At 41.0% G+C, this 23,997-nt stretch overlaps 2 protein-coding genes across 2 annotated transcripts; both read left to right on the top strand.

Moving 5' to 3' along the window:
* The first annotated feature begins 1 nt into the window (after nucleotide 1).
* On the top strand, nucleotides 2–5,324 carry commd5 (COMM domain containing 5). The gene is made up of 7 exons (XM_005933245.2): nucleotides 2–239; nucleotides 523–683; nucleotides 785–813; nucleotides 929–979; nucleotides 1,075–1,170; nucleotides 1,426–1,501; nucleotides 3,673–5,324. Exons 1-7 carry the CDS (start codon nucleotides 116–118, stop codon nucleotides 3,772–3,774), a joined length of 639 nt encoding a protein of 212 aa, XP_005933307.1. The 5' UTR covers nucleotides 2–115; the 3' UTR covers nucleotides 3,775–5,324.
* A 4,562-nt stretch (nucleotides 5,325–9,886) lies between these two features.
* On the top strand, nucleotides 9,887–21,900 carry LOC102298239 (LON peptidase N-terminal domain and RING finger protein 3). Its single transcript, XM_005933242.3, has 12 exons — nucleotides 9,887–10,747; nucleotides 13,332–13,450; nucleotides 13,558–13,680; nucleotides 13,824–13,940; nucleotides 14,048–14,267; nucleotides 14,357–14,441; nucleotides 14,622–14,736; nucleotides 15,508–15,629; nucleotides 16,098–16,256; nucleotides 16,352–16,514; nucleotides 17,059–17,208; nucleotides 17,332–21,900. The coding sequence occupies exons 1-12, from the start codon at nucleotides 10,057–10,059 to the stop codon at nucleotides 17,488–17,490; spliced, it is 2,223 nt and encodes a 740-aa protein (XP_005933304.1). The 5' UTR covers nucleotides 9,887–10,056; the 3' UTR covers nucleotides 17,491–21,900.
* The last annotated feature ends 2,097 nt before the right edge of the window (nucleotides 21,901–23,997 follow it).

Genomic DNA, 23,997 nt, shown 5'->3' with positions numbered 1-23,997 from the left:
TGACATGAAGGCGGAAGCTGTCGCACAAGTACAAAACTAGCTAGACAAACCCCTCTCTAACACCAATTTCTCATCTTTTTGTCTGTTAATTCTGTATGTTAGTGAACACCGAGGCATGTCTTCCAGCCATTCAAAGGACTCTTTGAGCTTTCTGGGAGGCAGAATACCACCGGAAGTCGAGTCATTGTCAAAAAACTTGAAGGATGTGGACCAAGAGTTGTTCCGAAAAATACTGAAAGGTAAATAAAGTCTAAAACAGAAAAAAATAGCAAGAACTAAATAATCGTATTATACTGTGTCTATTCGAATACGTACCCTGAAACAATAAAACTGAACGCCTTTTGGTGAAGTTTATTGTGAAACTGGAGCAATAACAGTATCCACAGTATAGTTGTGACCTCCTCAGCCTCCCAGGATGTTTATGTCGTGATAAGATCTTCTGCTGATATTCAGACCAAGTGTTAGCAGTTGAAGATGCCGGATAAGTGCATTTAATGTGACTGTGAATGATTCCCTGTCCAGCTGTGGTCAGTGCCCTGGAGGGAAAGGACTGCACAGAGGGGATGAAGTCCATAGCAGAGAGCAGTGTCATCCCGCAGGAGAGGCTCTGTCACATCGTAGCTGGGATCCACAGACTGCTGTCTGAGGCCATCCGCATCCCCACAGCGTTACTTAAACAGGAGGTGAGCTGATGCTAAAGCACTGGAAATTATATTCACTGAAACAGACTTCTTAACTAACATCTTCATTCCTTTTCTGTGGTGCCTGATGGGGCATTGATTAGATCTTTAAGGAAGATTTGAAGGAGCTAAGGTGAGGGAATCATTTTTTTTCCACACCTCTCTTTGTTTTCATTTATTATCTCCGCAACCCCACCCCCCAGATTCTGAAGAGGTTATTTCTATTGTGTTTTTTCTTCTTTTATTAGAATACCTGAAGACTTCATCACAGATTTCTCCAGTGTGGTTTTTGGAAATCAGTATGTTGATTTTACAACCTCAGGCATGTCCAGGATTGGTATCTCAGAGCAGTGCTACAATCAGGTTCTATTTCCTGTGCTGTTTGTGTTTTCAGCCGTGCAGCTCTAGAAGCGGCCACCTCTCAGAAGGATCCTCATCTCCCCACACTTGAAGAATTGAAATGGAGAGTGGATGTTGCCATTTCTACAAGGTAACATACTAAACGAACTGCAAAAACAATATGGCAATATGTGCAAGAAATCTTTGTTAATGGTTAACTGCCTACTAACACAGTGTTTTAAAGCTTTCCTGGAACAATACCATCTCTTACCACCGTCTCTTACTTATAGAAATAAGTCAGGAAGAAGGGTTTAGTGAAAGATTACAAAAGATTCTACTGCACTCATTTTAAAGTCCTACTCTTTAGACTTTGTGATGATGTTTTTGCTTTTCTGTGTCGAAACAGCTCTTTAGCCCGAGCGCTGCAGCCTTCTGTTCTCATGCAGATGAAACTTTCAGATGGGAGGTTTCAACGCTTTGAGGTATTTAAACAAGTAACCTGTTCCTGATTGTACACACAATACATTCTGACCCACAGTCCCCTTCTTATTCTCATTTTATTTACTTTTAATGACGATACCAGTACCACAGTATAGATCTACATGCCAAATTTCTGTGCATAAAACCACAGTTCAGAGGGTTTTTTTTCTCTTGGTCTTTTGGCTTTTAAGAGTCTTGTTGAAAGTAATAGTTGTTCAGAAGACGTTGACGGTTTCCTCGCCTCTTTGTCTTCCCAACATGACAAAGTGCCTGCATGGATTCTCTCTTAGCACTGACATGCTTGTTAGGTTAATTGGTAGTACTAATTTCGCTGTAGGGATAATTATGAGTGGTTGTCTTTAAGTATTTACGAAAATGGATGGATTTAACAATACCTTTTAAATTCCTGAAAATGTCTTATGCATTAGCAAATCTCCAACAGAACAACTACAAAGAAACGAGTCAAGGTGTTGCAATGGTCCAGCCAACATCCAGACCTGAGCATGACTGAAATGCTTCAGTGGGATCTTAAGAGTGCTGTGAATTAACAAATGCTCACAGACCTCAATGAACTGAAGCAGTGTTGTCAAGAGTGGGCTGAAATAGATAAATTCCCCCCCCCCCCCAAAAAAAAAACTTTAAGTGGTTGTTCCCGAGGGTGAATCATGGGATGTACTTAGTTTTTCAAGGACCTGCATAGAGCCTTGTAAAAACTGTTGGCTCTTAATGTCAGTGAGCGAGGATATCCTTAATATGGTCATCTCAGACACAGTTCTGGCTGTGAGCATAACAGCCCCACACACCTGCTGCTAAAGGTGGATGAAGGTGAAGCCAGAATATCAGTTAAACAAGAGGGTGGCCTGAAACGGGGGAGACCCTGTGCTAGACAGTGGAAGGGAACTGGGTTGCATAAAGTCCTAGTACACAGATAAATAAAGATTACTTTTAAATGTAAATCATGCAAAGCTACACTTAAAGTATGCATTGGAAATGAGTTCATTCTCATGAGCTAACCATTGAATGATTTTCTTTTGAGAAACCTGTTAACATCATATGGATTTTTTTCTCCACATGACTGATGATGGTTGTGCACTGTGGTAGTTATTCCTGGATTATCACAGCAGAGTGTTAAACATGTTGGTTGTAAGCCAGTGGGCTAATGTAGGTCTGTTTCAGTTATTGCATAACAGGATTACAGAGGAAGTAACGTTTATTAACGGCAGCCTAACCTACAAGCCGTCCTTGACCAAGTGCCCCTGATACGTTTGCAGTGTTATTTCTGTGCTAGTCAGCTTGCTTGTGCTTATTACAAATATTGTTTTGTTAGATGCTAAAAAAAACAGTTGCATTTCTGAGTCTTATTTTTTTCTTTTATCAGCTTACAGAAAAAAAACTACAGTAAAAAAAAGCCTGATATCCATTCACATGAATGCAAAAGTGTCAGTTTTAAAACAGGAAAAAAATGAAGAATAAATAGATGCACTCCACCAGGATGTGCGGCAGCCTCACTGCCACGGTGTAATGCTATAGTACGTCTTATTCAGCAGGGGGCGCCATACTCCGCATCAGCCTCAAAATGACAAACTAGAATCCACAACTGCTTTCAAAGCTGACTACCAGTGTGGTCGGAGCAGAAGCAGGGACGAGGACGCCTACTACGGATGTGCAGCGATTACGTAATCAGATTACAGCAGAATTAGAAGATAAGCAGCAGCAACATTCGATGTGCAGTTTTTCTTTATGGGTGCAGCTCATCTCCACCTGACGCATGCTTCTCTGGAAGTGAAGGGAGGATGAATAGCAAACAGACGAGATGACTTCTTCCTTCTTCAGCACACTCTTCTTAATTAGCACTTGTGTCTGTTTGCAGTCTGACCGCTGCAAACAGATGGTGACTCACACGCAGCTTGAGACTTAAACACAGGGATGACAGGGACAGAAATTAGGGAGGCAGCAAATGAAACTCTGGGCTTAAGTATTAGAGCACAGCATTTTGCAAGGAGTCCATCTACATCCTTTAGGTAGAAATCCAGGTTTTTAATGACTTTAATGACTATTTCTTGCATTTTTAGACATTCAGACACACAGTAAGCAGCTGTGAAATGTGGCTGTGTGCTTATTTTTAATGCTGAACACTTTGTGGGTGTGCTAAATGTTCTGTGGTCTTTTCCAGGTACCTGTGTCTAAATTCCAGGAGCTTCGTTACAACGTTGCTTTGATTCTCAAAGAGATGAATGATCTGGAGAAGAGGAGCATTCTTAAGATCCAAAACTAATACACCATCCGGAGCTGATGTTTATGCTAACTCATCTCTGCTCAGTTTTTAAAACTCAGTGGAGCTTTTCTACGTTTTTTCATACGATGTTATGCAAGATAACGCTCTGCACGTCATTATCTTATGCTCTGATGGTGTTGGCATCCAACATACTCGAGACAAGCACTTCACCTCCTACCGTGTATTTAAAAATCTATAAAGTTTTTTGTTCTCGTTGTGCATTAGTCTTTGATGTTTGTGTCACATTTGAAAGTCCTGCAATCCCACACCTGTGCCAAAATACAAAAAAAGTCAAGTGGGCGCTCGTGCACGCTGGTCATGTGATACACGCTCCTCTTTGAAGCAGAACGTTTTGTTCCCTCACCTCTGGGACTCCATGTGACAAGAGGTCGAAAAAATTATTTAGAAGTCTTTTGGCTAAAAGTGCAACCATAAGTGTAAAAAGTAACTTTCTTTTAACTAAAAGTTTGTCTTGTTATGTGTTTGTTTTCCAAAATAACATTGAGATTTTTTTTTTCTCACTGTTGAACCACATTTCTGTAATAACATCTGTCGGTCACTAAATTTGTAAGGAATGTTTGATCTGTTCAGATTCAAACTGTGTCACAGAAATAAGAGTTAGATGATAAACTGTAAACTTCAAATGCTGAAAGTCATTGAAATGTATTACAAAGAAATCTTATGTGTTCTTGTGACATCTTTTTACACGAATGAAACTGATGTTTTTGATTAACTGCAGCTATTTTGTAGATTAAATGGAACTCGGTATCATTTCACTCTACTTATTTCTATTCTTTCTATGACAACATGAATGTAAGTGAACGAATGTATGGTGAGGGAATAATAGGATAGTCCCAATTTGAAAGTATTATAAAAGGAAACAAAATATTACTAACCACGATCAAGAAACACAGAAGGAAGGAAAGTACAGCTTTAGTCTGTGCTTTTCTGTTAATTTGGTGTTGTTCTGAGTGGGCGTGTCTTTAAAGTTTGCTGCAGGCAGCAAAGCATTTAGGCTAAAATATTATGCGTGATGTAACATATGGAGTTGCTTTAGCTTTGTAAGTTTGATCATTTAACTTCATATTAGACTATAAAACGAATGAGTTGCTGGATTGATCGGGATCACGATGCTAACACAAAGTTTAGCGTGATGCTCTGCTTAACAGACCTACAGACTGAACTTCATGCTGTCTCCTCAGGGCAACATTAAAACAGATGTTAAGTCTAAGCAACATAAAGAAAAAATGCTTTGTAATGTACTATTTTTCAGTTGGGATAAACTAATCCCATTGGCGAGCTAAATGAAAACTTGTACGTTTAAGCTCATCTCCTTGAATGCCTCTGTATCATTTTGAGTGCAGATGCTATTTTTAGGTCTTTTGTTGGAAGTGCTGTTGGGTTTCCCTGTAGTTGCCTTTGCAACTACAGGGAAACCCAGTAGTTGCTCGCCTGCTCGATCTCCTCCGGTGAGTGAAAACTTAAAACAGACAAAGTTGAATGAAGGCAAATATGCTGAGTAGTGGAACTGGTGAGTGACTGTTACACTCACTCTGAGCCCTAACACCATGTAGACGGTGACACCCTGTGGGAATGAACTCACACTGTGATGAATGTTAAAAATTGAGATCTAATTTCCCTTTCACCCCGTATGTATATATATTCTAATAAGATGGTGGATGCTAATATTGAATTATATTGAAGTTTGAGGTAATGAAGTCAGCATGTGCACAACTAATTAACTTTTAAAAAATCTTTTGGCTCTGTATGACATCACTGAGGGCAGATATCCTCAGTCAGACAGCTCTGACTTTGAGCACAGTAGCCCCATCAACCCTTCTGGTTGTGAGGGGCTGCCAATCAGAAGAAAGCATGGCTTAAAGTGGGAGGAGCTAGAGTGGCTTGTTTCAAAGAGTGGATGAACTGAATAAAAATGTGGAGTTGACAATGAGCATAACAGGTCCCATTAAAAGATCTACACAGAGCATCTTTAATAATTACAGTTAATAATAAATACTATGCAGATGTTGTTTTTTTTTTAGTATTTTGATGGGAATATTCTTTATAACAAGGCTGTTCTTAACAATCCCATCTGATTTCTAATAAAAAAAAAAAGACCACAAATTCATCCTTACAAACACAATTCTATCTTTAACCAACAAACAGACCCACTGAAAAGTCATTTCTCTTCTTAGGAAAACATTTTGAGAAGAAAAAAAAATCAAAAATGTTATTTTCATAGTCACAAGTCTCAGTACATCCAGTACCTCAACTTCACATTTCCAAGATCAAATCAGATTAAAGACGTTTGCTACAAGCGGTCCTCTCATGCCTACAGTATCATTAGTCTGTGTTTATGCATTCTTTCCCAAATGATCCAATACCTCATAATATATTTTCACTGTCAACAAATGAACAGTGACTCTTTTAGAAACTCTCAAAGTGCAGACTTGGCAGCCATCATGCAAATATCCAGCTATCTCTCTATCCGAGCAAGACGTTGTTTAAAAGTCTGAAGAGGTGACTTTGAGGATAACTGTGTGTCCTAAATGAGCAGGCTATCCAACGTCCAGACGGTCTGCACTGGGGTTGACTATTGGCCTATTTAGAGGCACCCAATGACAGTTCAAGGTGAGAAGGAGCAAGAGAATCTCCCAGTACTGTGTGTGATTGTGTGTGTGTGTCCGGGCAAAGTAAGCATATGTCCACGTGCTTGCATAATATTCTGCCCGTGTCCTGGTTTGCATATATGTCAGAACGTCTGTTTCTGCATGTGTGTCAGCGTGTCTGTGTCTGCTGCGGTGTGCAGGCTCACGTCAGCCTGCGTTTCTGTCTGTGTGCGGGATTGAGTTCACAGGCCAGACTGGCCGACCTACTGAGATCGACACCGACTGGCTCGCTCGCCGCTAATCCCTGCTCACACACACTCTAAACGCCTTTTAGCACACAAGTTTTATTTCAACCCTACAGGAAATACGGCTGATAGACTTCAGGTGAGGCTAATAATACCACGTGGGCTTGTATCCAAAAACATGCAGAAGGCAATCCCTTAACTACAGTCCTTAAATTCAAGCCTTAACCTACTTCTAATTATGGTTAACTCTGAACACCACCCACACTGGCCAGAAGTCATAATTAGAGGATGATGGCAAATGCCCCTTAGTAGACCGAAATAACCAAAGGTGTCTTTTATTCCTCCATCAGAAGTTATGTAGTCTGTCATTAAGAGTGAGCTGATATAATACTACACACCTGCAGTCACAAAGAACCTGCCATACTCTTCAGACCTATACCGTAGTAGAATATTATCTGCTAACATGTCATTTTAATAATGTGCATCAGTACAAAAACACTTTAAGGTGCTACTTAGCCTTGTTTTTGTCCTTGTGCAAACACTTTTATGCAACAATCTCTGGCTAATCTTCAAAGCTTTGGCGAGCTGTCACAGTTATCAAAGCAACCCATCTTGGCCGTGTCACAGTTTGATATCTTAACATCTGCTCTTTTACGCCTTGTGTCACCATCTGAGGATCAATGACAGGATGTGACGGGGTTGTAATAATAATTAACAGCTTTGTCATCAGATGTCAGAGCCGAGCGGTTTCCCCGCAGTAATTATTGTGCTGTGAGCTTCACATCTGTGCCAGCCAACAGAGTCCACTCACATAGTCAAAGTGCTTCTCAGCAAAAGCATTCATTTCCCAGTCTCCCTGAGATCCGTGTGTTGGACATGTAGAGGATACATATTTCTCAGACTGCCTTCTGTCAGAACTCTGTGTATAGTTAAAATTACTCCAACTCCTCCAGATCAGTGACAGAAGTCATGGATATCTTGATTTTACAATTAAATATTATACAAATACCACGTGTTAGGGAATAAAAACATTCTAAATACGCGTCTAAATATGTGGGTACACCTATCTAAAGGTGCTTAATAAAGATTCAGGTCAGAGGTCACAGTAGGGATCCAATTTCCAATCTGTATGGAGCATTATCAAGTTTAAGATAAGAAAAATTAGAAGAGGAGATGGAATTACAACTTAGTATAAAGTGACAGGGCCTTCAATGCAAATCTGTGGTAACAGTGTCCAGCGGGGTCAGACCATCTCCAAAACTGCAGCTGTCATTCTGCAGCAGTCAGTATTTATCGAAACAGGTGAACCAGTGACAGGGTCATGGAATGCCAAAGCTCACAGATGCCCATGTGGACATTCTACTGTAGCTCAAATTGCTGAAAACGTTGATGCTGGTTCTGACAGAAAGATGTCAGAATACACAGTGGGTATGGGGTTGCATAGCCACAGACCATTCAAGGATCCCGTACTGACCCCTATCCACCAACAATGGGGACTTGAGCCTCAGAACTGGACAATGGGCAATGTTCTGCTGGGAAACCTCGGCCCTTCCATCAATGTGGCTGTAAATTTCACACGTACAACTTACATAAGGTTGTACATGTCATTTCTAAAGACCATGCAAGCAGGATTTCCTGATGGCTGTGGTCTCTTTCAGCAAGATAATGTGTCCTGCCACAAAACAGAAATGGTTCAGGAATGCTTTGAGGAGCACAACAATGTGTTTGGGGTTTTGACGCAGTCTCCAAATTCCCAGGATCGTAGTCTAATTGAGCATCTGTGGGATGTACTGGACAAACAAGTCTGATTCATTGAGTCCCCACCTCGCAGCTTATAGGACTAAAAAGATCTGTGGATGACATTTTGATGCCAGATACCACGGCACAGTTTCAGGGACCAAGTGGAGTCCATGTTTCAATGGATCAGGGCTGTTTTGGCAGAAAAGGGGGACCGGCACAAGAACAGGCAGGTGGTTCTGATGTTATGCTGCTTCTAGAATCAATTTTCAGGAAACACAATATTCCCTTTCATTGTTTTGCTGATGACATCCAAATATATTTCCCTATTAGATTTGATGCCTCTATCCCACTGACGCTTCTGTTTGATTGTCTATAAGATAGCAAACACTGGTTAACACTAAATTTTCCCCCCTTAATGTCAACAAGACCAAAATGATTGTATCTGGAAATTGTCCCTCATCTGGACTGGTTAATGGATGTCCCTGCCCCCCTTGTTTCTTATTGCTCCTCGGTGTTGGTAGTTTTTTTTAAAATGGCTTTTACATTCGAAATACAACCGACCACAGTTGTTAAGACCAGTTTTGATCATTTACATCAAATTTACAAAGAAAAATCCTACCTTCCTCCACAAAAAATACATTCACCGTCTGCATTTCTTGCAAAATATGGAGGTCAGTACCTTTTAGTTATGATTCCATGACCAATGGTTACCTTGAAGCTGGTAACACGTGGGAAACCTCCATATCTTATCTGTTTTATGGTGGCGGTGTGTGGGATGGGTAATTACAGCCACTAAAATCACGCAGTAAGGAGGTGATGGCTAAGATATTGTGTTTTCTTTTGTTCTCTTTTTTAATATTTTGGATTTTGTTTTTCCTTTATTTTTGTAATGGGAAAAAAAGGAATATGTGAATTTCTTTTTTTTTGCCCAGAAGTTAAATAAAAGAATATTTATGTAACTCAGTTTTGTTAGACACATAACAAGATGCTGACAACAGCTGTTAGCAGGGCATGCATTTGACAGTTTCTTGTGTAAGCGCAACTGGAACAGGAAGTAATGTTCTATAAAATTCCGCACACATGGGTTATTTACTTTGGAATGCCTAAATGAAGAAATCTTTTCTATAAGAAAATGTTACTGAAAACTTGAACAAATTAAAGCACATTTTAAAAACAGCCTGACATGCTCTCTTTTCAGATTGTCACTAGTATGAGATAGTATGAGACACACTAAAATACATGCTGAACCATGTCAAATCTGTGACACTACAACAAATTTTCATACTCTTGGTCAATTGAGATCGATTACATGTCGTCCCACTAAATGGTGTCATTCTTTGGGAACCCTGGTCACTGTTTACAAGAAACCAGCATGCAGGTCAGACATCCCGCCCCATGGCCCCGACACTGAAACTGTTACATGGCAGATTGTTTTGTAACAGTTTTCCAAACTCGTCCAATGAGAACAGCTGGCCGGCGTCACGTGACACAACTTTTACATAACAGTTTTTTTTTTCACCTCCTCGTCATGGTCCATTGAGAATAATATCGGTCCTTCCTGGACTAGGGCATGAACGTGCAGAGTTGTCAGTCGTTTGCAGCGGAGGGGACAGACGTGAATGGCAGCAGCTGGGGTGCAGACATGCACCACGTAGATGAGCTGATACGCTTCGGACAGCCTGCTCTGTATGGGGACGGAGAGTGAGAGCATGCTGCATCTCGCAGCAGAGGCTTTCAAGTCGAAAAACTTCGACCTGGCCGCGGACATCTACGAGTGCCAGCTGGCGTGTCTCGGAGATCCGCAGAGCCGGCGGGAGCTGATGGTGAAGCGGGCTGACGCGCTCGCGTTCGGGGGGAAATTCACGGAAGCGTTTGATGTGTACCGGCAAGCCTCGGAGATAGAGAGGCTGAGACCCACTCACCTGGCCAACCTCATAGAGTACCTGTCGGGTACTATACGGAGGCAAGACGAGGGTGAGAGGCAACAGGGCAACCCGTGTAGGGCAAAGGAGGCAGGTGCGACTGTATGCCCGAGAGCGGGTGCCACAGGTTGCGGGTATGAAGACTTCTCCTGCCGGATATGCCTGAGCTTTCTGTTCGAGCCGGTGACTCTGACGTGCGGTCACTGCTTTTGTAAAAAGTGTCTGGAGAGGGAGAGGAAAGAGAAAGAGCGACCGGTGGTGTGTAAGGAGTGTAAGAATGTCTCAGCAGTGAGCGACAGCCTAGGTCTCAGGGTGAATGTGGTCCTCAGCAACCTGCTGGCCAAGTGGTTCCCCACCCAGTACCAGGCCGGCCAGCTGAGGCGGGAGGGCAACGCACTGTACGCCGAGAAAAAGATGGAAGCTGCCCTGGAGAAGTATAACCAAGCAATACTCGCAGGTAAGACACCGAGCTGCTGCTTCTTATTCTTATTCTTACTAAGAATCAAAAAGAAAGGGTGTGTGTGTGTGACAGGGCTGCTGTAGCCTACTTCTGTAACTTTCCTATTATTCCATAACAGCATGTCAGGTGTGTTTATGTGAAAAGTACAGTAAAATAACAAGGTCGAGCTGTTCCACATTTATTAGTGTCATAATCGTGGCGGTGACACAGTAGCTAGCCACCTCTCTGCTGGCATCTAAGAGTCACATCGCCATGTGTTGGATAACAGGGTTATGTGGGCTGGGCCAGTGGACCAAACATTGCGTAAGCACGTAACCCCCCCCCGCTCCCTCATTGTGTAACGTCAAACAATGGATCAGGCAAATGTAGGTCAAGGGTATTATTGCAGGTCACCGCTGGGCACACCAGCGCTCAGTTTCTGTTTTTGTGTTTTGTTTTGTTTTAATTGGGAAGAGCTTGGATGGTGATAACATAGGTGAACTGTGACCTTCAGACAGGAATCACTGGCAGTGAGCTAGGGGCGATCCCCAATTTAACATTTTGCTGACATGCATTAATTTAAGTAGCATTTAAAGAGCCATATGCCCCTTCGTCGTTTTCCTATTTCATCAGTTAAATGTAGTGATTAACACAGTGATCAAACTACAGCCCTCTGCGTCTTGGATCCTTAGTCTGTCCTCATTAGACTTTACAGCAGTGTGCAGCTGTAGCTCGGTCACTTAATAGGCTAGTTGTGTAAGTTTGGAGCTACGTGTTTCTCCTTTAAAAAGTGTGCCATATTTTCCATTGCTGACTATCTGACAGCTGACAGGCAGAGTATTTTTGCGTTGCATAAGGACCGAACATTTCTGACTACTGGGTTCCCACATTTATCTCAAAGCAGGAGTTTAGCTGGAGAGCACCCACAGTTGTCAACTGGGCTTTTTGATGATTCAACGTGGTTCTAACATGTTTTCCTAAAGGTGTTCTGACAGATCACAATTAACAAAGGTTTTCACTGAAAGAAAGTTCAGGTTGGAGTTGTCACAGTTGCAGAAACTGAGTTCCACATCACCTTATTCATAGACAGATGGATGTATGCTGGGTTTTCCTGGATCCTGGATGACTTCTGTGCATTTTCCTGTTGTTATTTTTGGCTTTCTGTCAAAATTAAACCCCACCTCTTAAAAAATAAAATAAAATAGAAGAATATTCCTTTTGGGTGGAAGGCCAAAATCCTGTGGTGGGGGTCAAAGCTTTCAAGCACTGGTTTAAAAAACAAAAAAGAAGAAAAAAAAGAGTCCATTTCCCAAAGGACTGACCTCCTTTTTTTTTTTTTTTTTTTATTTTTTTTTTTTTAGGGTTATGCTTTCAGAGTAATGTTGGCTCGAGGTGAAGATCAGGCCCAAAGTTGCATTTAGGCATGCTGCAGTTAAGCCTGGAGATGGTCTCCAAAGAGTGAATGCCAGTCTAAAGAGTTATAATTAGAGCAGGTCTGTGTGATATGTATCTTTGTGTGTATGCATCTATGTTCAGCAAGGCTGCCTGCAGTTAACCACAGTGCTAATCAATCTTCCTTCTGTGATGCTTGTGTTGTGCCTGACGCCTGTGCAGTTACAGGCCCTACTTTGGCTCGTTCTGTCATGTTTGGGGCTCCTGTGTTGGTTTCTTTGAGTGATTTGCTGCCTGTGCCCGTAGCAAAGCCGGGGAAATATCTCCTTCCGGTTCCCATAAGGCTATCAGTGGTATTTGCATAAGTTTTTCACGTTATGAAACCTACAATGTGGGTGACCTTGATAGTACTGCATGGTTTTATAAGGCAGTCATTTTTTTTTTCTTAAAAAACGTTTTGTAATGTGGAAATGAACCCATTTTAAACATTCACTCAGTGTTATAACATGCCAGCGGATACTGTTTAAGACATTTGAAAAAGTTATTTATTTGTATTCTATACTAGGCTCAGATCTTACAGGGAACAAGGGTATATTAATAAACAGTTAATTATCAAAGGCTTTTATTAAGCATGCTGGCTGCTCATATATGCGGTATGTGTCACCTCAGTGTAAATTGATATCAGTCAACAAGCAGTCTGAAGATGTTTGTGTGTGTGTGTTATGTTGTCATGTTAACATGTTTTTGTTTATGTTTTGTGTGTCTGAATGAAAAAATATCGGCTGATGTATCGGAATATCTGATTTTTAAACTGCCAAATATAGATATGGGTATTAAGAATAATCTATCGGTCGGGCTGTTGGTTTTAAAAGAAGAGATTAAAAGAATTTATTTTATTATTTTAGAAGCTAAAACTAGAATATATAGAGTTCTTGTCAGAAGAATTATTTAAATTATTGTATAACTGGTCAGTAGTCTGTTCCTTAAATAATTACTCCTCCATATAACTGTCAAATAATCATTACTGTTTTTAATTGCTGGTTGAACAGAAAGGCCATTTAAATTCATAACTCTGGGCTCTGGAAACGTTTCCTTTTCTTTTATAGTTTAAAAAAATATTTTATTAGAAGAAGGGAAAAAAAAAGTGGAAAACACGTAGCGCCATTCCTAAAATTTTACAACTAACGGTTTCTCGGGTTCTTCTCTCCAGCACCAACAGACCACATACTGTTTAGTAACCGCTCCCAGATCCACTCGAGCCTGAAACGACACGAAAAGGCTCTGATGGACGCTGAGATGGCCTGTAGACTGATGCCTCACTGGTCCAAGGTACAGCAGAGAAACTGTAGCTTTTAGTTCATTATATTAAACACTTGCCCTAGTGTAGTAGCAAAGTGAATAAGCTGCAACATGCTGCATGTTTCTTTTGTGTACAGGGTCACGTTCGCAAGGGTCAGGCCCTGGTGTCATTGGGCAGGAGTGAGGAGGCTCTAAGAGAGTACCTAGTGTGTCTGTCCATAGAGCCTGACTGTAAACTTGCTAAGACTGAGGCTTACAAGGTAAATATGACCACTGTTATCTTGTGACCTGCCCTACTGCACATTAAATACAACAAATCATTTAATGTTTTAAGGGAAAACATTAAGTGTGTATTTGCAGTGTCATCAAAATAATGACACAATGGCTTATTTTCCTCTTTCAGATCCTGAGTGATCTGCTGGCTCCAGTCAGAGATCAGGTCCCTGAACACATCTCTGACTACACCAATATACTGTCTTCCAGAGCACACATCAAAAACAGCATCAGTGCTCCCTTCCATGTAAGAGATGTTCCACGTCTGGAAGTCAGCCAATCCAAATCAAGTCCACATGAAGTTTCTCTTTAATTTATTTTCTTCTTCTCTGCATCTTTACTCTCCATCCTCAGACCCTTAGTCCCGGATCACTGTCTCCAGAGTCTTATCTTACCTCGACTCTCCCTGAACCAGAGAGGTCACCAAAGGAGAATCAAAGCAAATGTCAGGGGAGGACAGAGGTCGGGAGGTTTGACCAGTGCTTCCTTACCAAACGGAAACGAAGGATTTCAGAAGAGGAGGCAAAGGTGGAACTTCAGGGGAAGAACAACGATCACAAGAGATCCAAATCTGGTGATTATACAGCTTTGCACAATCATACACTGTCATATACTATTAGCAACTTCAGCATTGTATTTATTGTTGATTACCTCTACATTTAGAGCCAAACGAGGAGCCGGAATATTTGAGCTCTGTGGATGACGACCTCTTTGACCCCGCAGATCTGGAGTGTCCTCTTTGTATGAGGTGAGAGCGGTTTGATTTACAGCTAGGTTTACGCAACTGACACTGGACAAGCAGGCTGTGTAGGGCCAGAATGCAAACACACTGAATCTTACGCTTTAAATAAGGCATTTTATTGCTGTTGTAGTGTAGCTTACCCTTGTTTGTCTGTGGTTTTTCACTGTTTGTGTGTTTCCCATCTAGACTGTTCTATGAACCAGTGACAACACCGTGTGGGCACACTTTCTGTCTTCAGTGTTTGGAGAGATGTCTGGACCATAACCCAAAGTGTCCCCTTTGTAAAGAGGATATGTCTGAGGTAGGTGGCATGGGAATTCAATAAACTTTTCAGACTGACCATCCACATTCAATAAGGCCTGAAGCAATGATTACCAACCAGGGGTATAATTATTCCTCTGCAGTAGCAAGGTGCTGTGTGGAAAGATACATTACCTAATATAAAGAGAAAAAACAGTGAAATTATAGAGAATTTATGAGCTCTGAAAAGGTTTTGTGAAGAATTTAAAGTAAATGAATAAGGGCGACCGTGGCTCAGGGGGTTGGGAAGCGTATCTGTAACCGGAAGGTCACCGGTTCGATCCCTGGGCTCTGTCCTGGTTGTTGTGTCCTTGGGCAAGACACTTTACCCTACCGCCTACTGGTGTTGGCCAGAGGGGCCAGGCTAAAGCTGAAAGTAGCTCGAGATCTTGTCTAAAACAAGTTCTGCTAAGGATATTTGATGTTGGGGAAGGTGGTGTCAACTTATTCCACAAGTCTTTGGGGGTTATTGTAAACTACTGATCTAAGGTGGATTCCAGAGTTGTTATAGATACAGAGTTGGTAACCTAGCATATTAATGAATGTTGAGTCTTTATAATATTGTTTATATTGTTGTAGAAACCATGTTTTATATAGTTTGGTTCATTTCTTATGCTCCAGTAATAATGTCATTGTCAGGGCTTTGAGCATATTTGATTTGTGGATCCCTTGAAACCAGTCAGACTAACAAGGTTGTGGGACAACAACCACAGGAGACATCCTTATTGTGTCATTCTGCTGCTGTTAACATATTCATTGTGTCTGTCTCCAGTATCTGGTCCAGAGGAAATACTGTAAGACGGTAATAACTGAGAACCTGATATCGAAGTATCTTCCCTCTGAGCTCATGGAAAGACAGAAAATCCACCTGGAGGAAATGGCTGAGCTCTCCAAGTAAGTTCATATTTCCCGCTCTTCTCCACTGTCTTATTATCAGGCTCTGCTTATATTTCTTTCTCCCAGCAAGTCTTTTGATGGATTGCAGCTTACGTGTGACATTAACATTTTGAGAATATCCTCGGCTGTTTGACCTACTGACCTACAACTGACGGCACACGTGTCCGACACAGTGATCTCTGAGTGTTGGTCATTCAGGCTTCAAGTGTCACTTTCCTGACGGCCGATGCATAAATTAATTCACTCTCACGTTAACCAGTGTCTTTTACATTTGGCCTAAAGTTCACCTGGAGTTTAAGTTAACTTTTTTTGTCGTTTTTTTTTTACAAAAGATTTTCATTCATGTTGAATTTTTAAATTGAAAGTTGTTGTTTTTTTTTGTTTTTGTTTTTTTGTTTTTTTTACACGATATCTCCTCCTTAATGAAAATAAAAGACTTTTTTTTTTTTCCGTGTCTCCCCTTAGTCTTAACAAGAATGTGCCTATATTCGTGTGCACCATGGCCTTCCCTACTGTGCCATGCCCTCTCCATATCTTCGAGCCCTGCTACAGACTGATGATTCGCCGATGCATGGAGACGGGTACCAACTGCTTTGGCATGTGTCTGGGAGATGACCTCAAAGGGTTAGTACTTTGACTGCAGCTGTGTGGGGTTGGTGTCGGACTATGAATGCACATAATGTTAACTTGCTCCCTGCGCTTTCTCCTTTGGCCTCCAGGTTTGCCGACTACGGGTGCCTACTGGAGATCCGCGATGTCAAGTTCTTCTCCGACGGCCGCTCGGTTGTGGACACGATAGGCAAACGGAGGTTTAAAGTAATTCAGCACAGTGAGAGGGACGGCTACAACACAGCTGACATAGAGTACCTGGAAGATGTTAAGGTATGAGGTGGTGGGGGCTGTGGGCTGGGAGAGTGAGAGATGACAGGATGAGCTTAGACATCCTGGTCTGAAAACAAGTTTATGCACAAGTGTCTGAAACTAGCATTCTTTCTAATGGCCAGCAGGGGGCAACCCAAAACCAACACCAACTGAAAAAGAAAAGCCAATTTCATAATTGATTTATAACTCGAGTAAACATTTTCCGATTATTTCAGAGCCCTAGTTGCAAGTTTCAAGTCTTGTTTAATCCAGTGTGATGCTCATTTATTAAAATATAGTTTCATTTAGAAGAAAAAAGAGATGATAAAGCAGGATACAGTATGCTGTGGCTACTTTGGGATTATTCAAGCATGCAGTGTCCCTCCGTTACTCAGCCAGAAGCACAAGTCAAGCTTTGCATCTGTTTTCAAAAGATTTTATGGTTGTAAGAACTAGTCTATAGATGTATGCAGCAAAGGTGAAGTTTTCCACCTGGAGAGTTATTTAGAGAAGGATGGTGAGCTGTTGCTAAGATGTTAAAGCTCAGAGGTGTTGTTGTCCGCAGGTGGAGGGCGTAGCAGAGCGCGAGCTGCAGTGTCTGCACGACGTGGTGTACGAGCAGGCTGTGTATTGGGTCAACTCTCTGAAAGCTGAGCAGAAAGCTCGCATTGAAGGCCACTTCGGACCAATGCCTGACAAAGACTCTGAACTTCAGGTACACACAGTCTGTTTCTTTTATAGCTTCTATTTTTATATAGTGGGACTAAAGTATCCAAATTTTTCTTCTACTTCATTTTGCCCTTTAAAACCATCTCACTTGTGTGTTTTTTGCTTGCAGGCCAGCCCTAACGGTCCCTCGTGGTGTTGGTGGTTACTAGCAGTTCTTCCTTTAGAGGGCCGAGCTCAGCTACCGTTCCTCGCCCTCACGTCTCTGAGAAACCGTCTCAGCGGCATCCGCAAGGTGCTGCTCTTCATGTCGCAGAACAGGAGCCGGTGACGCGCGCGGCTGACCCTAAAGCAGCAGTTGACCTGCTGTTCTTCCTTTTTGATGCACAAAGAACTGACGCTGATGGCGTCGCACCTTCCCCGTTCCCCGCCGATGTCATCCAAGCATCAACAGCAAACTTTAACTAAGCAACGGTTGATAACGTGGATCTGAATGAATAGCAGACTCCTTCCGTCATCACTTTCACAGAGCAGCAGTCCTGGCAGACCCACAAACTCGAGCTGTGTTCAGACAGATCGGGGAGTCTGGCATCACAATTGTCTGTTTGAAACCATCAGTCGTCACGCTGTTACATCACTGTATTTCGTTGATCATATGCACATGCTAGGTGTACTTTTTTTGTTGTTTTTTTTTGTTTTTTTTGTGTATAAGAAAAAGCTGCTGTGCTGCGATCTCTTAATCTGCCCAGATTGCTACTCTCACCTTTCTGTCTGTCTGCCATGTTTGCAGTTCTCTGCTCTTCCTTTTGCCACACTTTGCAGTTTGGTCAGAGCGTCTTCTAAAAAGATTTGTCAGAAAAACCCAATACGAGTGTCATATATGTGCTTCCTGTCTGAACATCGCCTACAGAGCAAAGACAAATGATCCTCCCAACGAAACAGCCTGCAAATCAAATCATAGCTGGACATGGCGAGTCATTTAACCGACCATGTTTGTCTTTAAGTGTACAAATGAAGAAAGATAAAACCTTAGTATGAATATGAAAAATGTACTCTCCCTACATAATATACTCTGTTTACTTCATCTACTCTCTTACCACCTTTAGTGTATCTTGTAATAATTAGTCCATCAGCTCTTCCGTCTTTCCTTCATGGCTCCTCCCTTCTTCCTCTCTCATTCAAACGAATAACAAGAGAATCAGCTTTTACGTTGGTGTGCTTTAAAAGCTTTTTGTTCTTGTTTTATTCATTTTTTTTTGTATGTTTTGACATTGATTTCCGTTATTTATTCATAGTTTTTATTTATGCATGCAGTGACGTTGTTTACATTTCACAAAAAGAGAGCTGCTCACGTTCCAAAGTCCTCCTCTTTTTTTTTTTAATTTAATTTTTTTAAAACTCCACCTATACGCAGCTTTTACAATCAAAATGTGGCACCAACATGAAGCTGGCACGCCCTCAAACCAAACCTTTTTCTAGATGATGGCTGGTGATCCACATTGATTATGTGTGTTGACTTGAACATATTTGGATCCTCGTGCTGTGAGAAGCATCATTCAGCATCATGGACTCATTACCAACAATATTTGGAGTTTGATGCCATTATCTGCTAAATGTATTTATTCAGTATTTATTTGCACTTTTACATCAAATAAGGGAAACGAACATTGCAGGCAGAAAAAAAGCAAAGTTCTCTGTTTTTGTTTTTTTTTAATTAATTTTTTCTTTGGTAAAGGGTGACGCAACAAAACAAAACACAACTGATGTTTTTTGTAAAGGCCGGTGCCTTCCATCCGCACACAAAGACGATGGTGTGGATCCAGTTGTATACCATTTAAACCAGTTTTAATGGAAAGTTGTTGCTTCCAAATAATAAATTCACAGCAGCATAAAAAAACAACAACAACAAAGCAAAAAGCTTGTCTGGAAACCCGCCATCATATTTTTGAGAAAAAAAGTTGTTTGAAAAACAAACGAACATCGAGGCCTTGCTGATGTCTGTGACGCGACTGTTTTTACATGGCAAAAGCCGGTCTCTGACAAACGCCGGAGACTGTTGAGCTTTGCCTTTAGGTTCTTTTGTTTTCTATACGTGTGTTTTGATTTCTACATGTTTTTACGTTAGTTGTATTTGATGATTTTCTTCACTCACCGATGTTTCTGCGTTTCATGTGTGAGAGCACTGGGAAGGCCTAAGCCCTGTCATGAGGCTAATATGACGTGGCTGATAAATAATTTGTCGATAAGGCGTTGATACACTTGCAATATGACAGAGTCAAACAGCAATAATTGGCCGTGTATTGTGTCTGGCATTGTAATATGTTATGTTTAATTCTTACAGAAGACTGCCTGAACAGATATTTGTACAAACAGATATAACATATAGTCATATTATATGACTGACCCTCTGTTATGAATGGTAACTACTAATAAAAATGATAGCTCAAACTGGACAGGAAAGGGAATAGTCATCATATAATCATGCATTTGTGTGAAGGTGTCATGCTTGAACCTTTTCACATTAATCAGTCTGGAATATTTAAATAAAGGGAAATTTGCCACATATTCTAAAACAGCATGAGGAGCCAGTTCTTTAAAAAACATTAAAACAAAAATCACAGAAACATAGACTTTGGTTTGATATCTCTGAACGGTCTTTCATTCTGGCAGCAGTTTTAGTGCCTTAACTTTGAATTCTTCCATTTTTACTTAAACGCAGTGGCAACTATGGTGATGTGTTGTGCAATAACCTGGGTCTCTCTTGATAACATAGCATATGTTGTTGCAAATATCACCCTGAAAACTGAAGTTTCACTTCGCAGTAAAACCTTCAACAGCTGGTGCATTTAACTTGAAATAACGCTATGCACTGTGCTAATTTATTCCCATACAAAGAACAAAGAAGAGTGGCCAAGGCAGTTTGTAGCATTACCTTGGGACGGTACACTGAGTAGGGCAAATCTCTGTTGGTGTTTTTGGTCACTTAGCCTCTTCAGCAGGCTGCCCCACTGATGGTAGCTGGAGGTCAAAAGCTCTGCAAACCAACCACTGGCTCCACGGCTGATTTTTGGCATCTAGTAGAACTTAGTGTGACGTGATACCAACATTTCTTGTCTGTCCATACAAAAACCAACCAACTAGCAATAACCACTAATGTGGGCTATGTTTCTATTTTCTTTATATACTTTGGCAAATGTATATTTTTGCTTTCTTGCTGAGTGTTCAGTGAAACCAGACAATTTCCTCTGGCAATCGGCTATTTATAAAGTTAACCGTTAGCTTAGCAGTACACCCCCCCCCCCTCTCCTGATATGCCTCACACTTTGTGTTAAACACACATTTTAACAATAAATTGAGCAGTCCCTGATTAATTTATTCCCACTATTTACTTTTTATTCAAATCTAAGATGACCTGTTGCTAGCTTTAACTTTTAACGCACAAACAACATTTCAAACGAGTCATGACAAGAAAGCAAATATAAGATATATTTAAAAAATGTCTAAATGAGGTTAACGTCAGTGATAGGGTAATTGTTGTGACTTAGCCAGTAGTAGCTAAATGCTACAGCCCAATTTATTATTTTTAAAGCACACAGCTTCCTCATGGCTACATTAACTTTAACTAGAGGTACTCAAATTATTACAAATTTTTGTGGGTTTTGAAATTGAATGATGGTTTTGTCACCATGGAGATTCTGTACGCTCAGTCATTCACAGAAGTGAAATGAGAAAAGATGGAACAGCACCGGTTACATTGTCCTGTTGTCAGGGATTGAATCCTTAAAGGTCAAGATGAGTTTAACTGTATCACTTTGATATATTGTAGCAATCCAAAAACTGTGATCATACCAGTCAAATAAAAACTTTTTTTTTTACTAGTTTAGCAGAGCAGACAGGCCTATCCTGTATGCTCAGAAATGGTTCTCAACATGTAGAAGAAAATACAAATTTGGATCTTCCAGCCATCCAGCTATGCAACAGCAACAGGATGTGTCTATTGCTCACTGATTTCCTGACCTTTCATAATTCAAACACTGACTTATTAAGGAAGTGTAACCGCCATCCTATTTGAGAACTTCCAGAAAGGCAGAAAAATGCTTCCTAGTTTCTTAACAATGTTGTTTCTTCCATGTACAGTTGTGAGACTTTAATCAGTAGTCTACTCTTTTTTTATTTGTGCCCATCAGTCTTCAGATCATGAAACATGTTAGCTTACAAAGCTGTAATATCAAAGGTTTCTGTGTGATGTATTTGAAAAGTGGTTCCAAATGTTTGGTCTGATTTAAGTAGCAACTAATTGGTCTTCCCTAATGGATCGAAAGCTTCTTGGAAAAATACCTGGCTACTGAGGCTGTTTGTGAACTAAAGCACAGACGGTGTCCAGAAAAAAAGGGCAGGAAGGAAATCATTGTCTTGGTATCCTGCCCTGTCTGTTGCTAACCTCAAGAAATGTTCATGCCCTCCTTCGCTTTTCAAATGTACGAACAGACTTCAGTTACTTCATGGCCTGCTTCTTTCAAATGTTATCAAACTAGAACTTCATAACCTCTAAATTTGTCCAGGTGAAGCAAGATGAATGTATGTATGTCTTGACATTTCTTTGATGTTTTCTGGTCACATCAGTTACTGATAGTAAAAAAAAGTATGTAATAATTTGCAGAGGTACAGTCTGAAGCAGGAAGTCATGAATAAACTAAAAAAGATTTTGTTCTTGATTCTGAACAAACTCTGGTGAGGACAACAAGTCTGACATCTCTTTATTTTGTGTGTGTTTGTGTGTGTGTGTGTGTGCGCGCATCTGTGATTCTTAGACAATGGCAGTTCAGTTTACTTGTTACATGGCAAGATTTGTTCTGAGGCTTGTCACCTTTAGTCAACAGTTCAGGAGGAAAGAGAGGGCGACAGAGCAGGAGCACACACAGCAAAGGCCGCGGGATCAAACTCAAGCTCAATTTTTACAATTTGGAAATTATAGGGAAAAGTTATTTTTTACAAAATGATCGTTTGGAAGGACATAAAACATACAATTCCAGCTTTCAGTCCCTCTAAAAGAATATGCTTTTTGAAAAAAATAAGCTCCTCTGGTTTCTTTAGAGAGCTAAGTCTCGAGTATCTGTTAAGTATAAATGAGAGGTGAGTCTGGCTAGTGTGAAATAGTAACTTATAACAAGGCTTGGGAGCAGGAGCAACAGCTAACCTAACAAAGTAGCACTTCAACTAAATAAATTTCCATCTCTGTCAGGTTTACCTACTAGCTCACTCACACTACAGTAAAAACATGATTTGCAACCTTCCTGCAACTGGGAAAAGTCACTGGTTGCCCAGTGGCTGCACTGAGTTGTTCCAATCAGTCACTTTGAACCAATGATCTCAACTCACCCGCGATACATCTCTTTTTAAATAGCAGAATTCAACTTGGCTGGTAGCACATGGTTAAATTCGTATATATATAAGAAGGGTTGCTAAGCGCCTGAGTCATTTTCATATAAATTTGAAGTTAAACTCGGCATCTTGCAGCAACTCTGTCACCTTTTGTGGAGGAATTCCTAAATTTCTGTTTCAGATCTATTTCATCCTGGAAAAGATTTGTGATTTATCACAGTTAATTACCACAATATTGTAAACAGATTACAAGTAATTACAAGTAAGAGAAGGCTGTCTCAAGGAGGTGGAGCAAGCCCTTCTTTAAAATGACTATTTAGTAGGCAACAACAGTGCAAATTTATTGCACATGGCTGCAGTAATTTCAACTGCTGTCATTTTGTGCAACTACTTCCGTTAGTTGCATTTTGTGCAACTACCGGAAGAAGTTGCACAAAATAAAACACTGGGTTTTTGGAGGTGTCTGAGTGCGGGTGCAGAGCTTGCTGCTCTGAGATCACTTTACACGCAGACGTGTAGAACTGACCAATGAGGCGCCTGCGTTTAGATGTGACCAGTGTTGGGGAGTAACGGAATACATGTACCGCTGTTACGTATTTAAAATACAAAATATGAGTAACTGTATTCCGTTACAGTTACCGTTTAAAAGGGTGGTATTCAGAATACAGTTACTTTGTTGAAATAAATGGATTACACCGCGGTACTTTCCTGTTTCATTTTGTCGCGGGTCAGGACTGTTTGGGTTTTGTTTGACAGCTACGTCCTGTTGTTCCAGGCGGCAGCGTTACGGTTGCCATGGTTACAGGGCGACGCTCGCTCTCTGTGACTGTGTGTTTCCTGGGTGGGAGAGCGCCTTTTCGTTGTTGTTGTTGTTGTGCAAAGCTAACAGGCAGAATGCTACAAGCATAGCTCTAAAGAATGTAGCATCATGGGCAGTGTAGTCCGTGTTGCAGGGAGAATGGACTGCCATACACGTTATGGGTCTGTGAGCGAGGAGGGAGAGAGAAAAAGGGGAGTGGAAAGGTACGAGTTGTCATCGAGGAAAAACGGGAGCTGGAAGCATGTAAATATAATAATAACCACTTCAGCCAAGAAGAGTGCCTGACAAGCCCAGTTGTAAGTAAGCTATTAAGACTCGACTGTACACCGTGTTCGTGTTTTCCTCCGAAAACAATAAGTTCCGTTGGAGCAGCCTTTCAACGCCTCTCTCTGTCTGTCGCAAGAAAAGTTGACCCACACAACAAAGTAAAGCTAGTTTTCGGCTACGAGCCGACAGGGACCCCGCCGTATTAGTCAGAGGTCCCTTTACTACAGTTCGGAGTCGCGGACCTTCAGTAACAGTAATAAATCACATCAATAGTACATTCACGTTGTTGTAAAAAGCATGATAATATATTAAGTAATCCAAAGTATTCAGAATACATTACTGTCATTGAGTAACGTAATGGAATACGTT

The sequence above is a fragment of the Haplochromis burtoni genome, unplaced genomic scaffold (genome assembly GCF_018398535.1).
Source record: "Haplochromis burtoni strain Fernald_Lab_line unplaced genomic scaffold, NCSU_Asbu1 Contig_159, whole genome shotgun sequence".
NCBI lineage: Eukaryota > Metazoa > Chordata > Actinopteri > Cichliformes > Cichlidae > Haplochromis > Haplochromis burtoni.
The sequence above is the reverse complement of the archived record's forward strand: the minus strand, read 5'-3'. Positions and strand labels throughout refer to the sequence as shown.

Bases quoted from the DNA above. Each gene is read 5' to 3' on its own strand.
- LOC102298239 (XM_005933242.3), top strand. From the start codon at position 10,057: ATGGGGACGGAGAGTGAGAGCATGCTGCATCTCGCAGCAGAGGCTTTC. The intron at 14,737-15,507 runs GTAGGTGGCATG...GTCTGTCTCCAG, and splicing joins GTAAAGAGGATATGTCTGAG to TATCTGGTCCAGAGGAAATA. The intron at 16,515-17,058 runs GTATGAGGTGGT...TGTTGTCCGCAG, and splicing joins AGTACCTGGAAGATGTTAAG to GTGGAGGGCGTAGCAGAGCG.
- commd5 (XM_005933245.2), top strand. From the start codon at position 116: ATGTCTTCCAGCCATTCAAAGGACTCTTTGAGCTTTCTGGGAGGCAGA. The intron at 240-522 runs GTAAATAAAGTC...TTCCCTGTCCAG, and splicing joins GTTCCGAAAAATACTGAAAG to CTGTGGTCAGTGCCCTGGAG. The intron at 980-1,074 runs GTATGTTGATTT...TTGTGTTTTCAG, and splicing joins AGTGTGGTTTTTGGAAATCA to CCGTGCAGCTCTAGAAGCGG.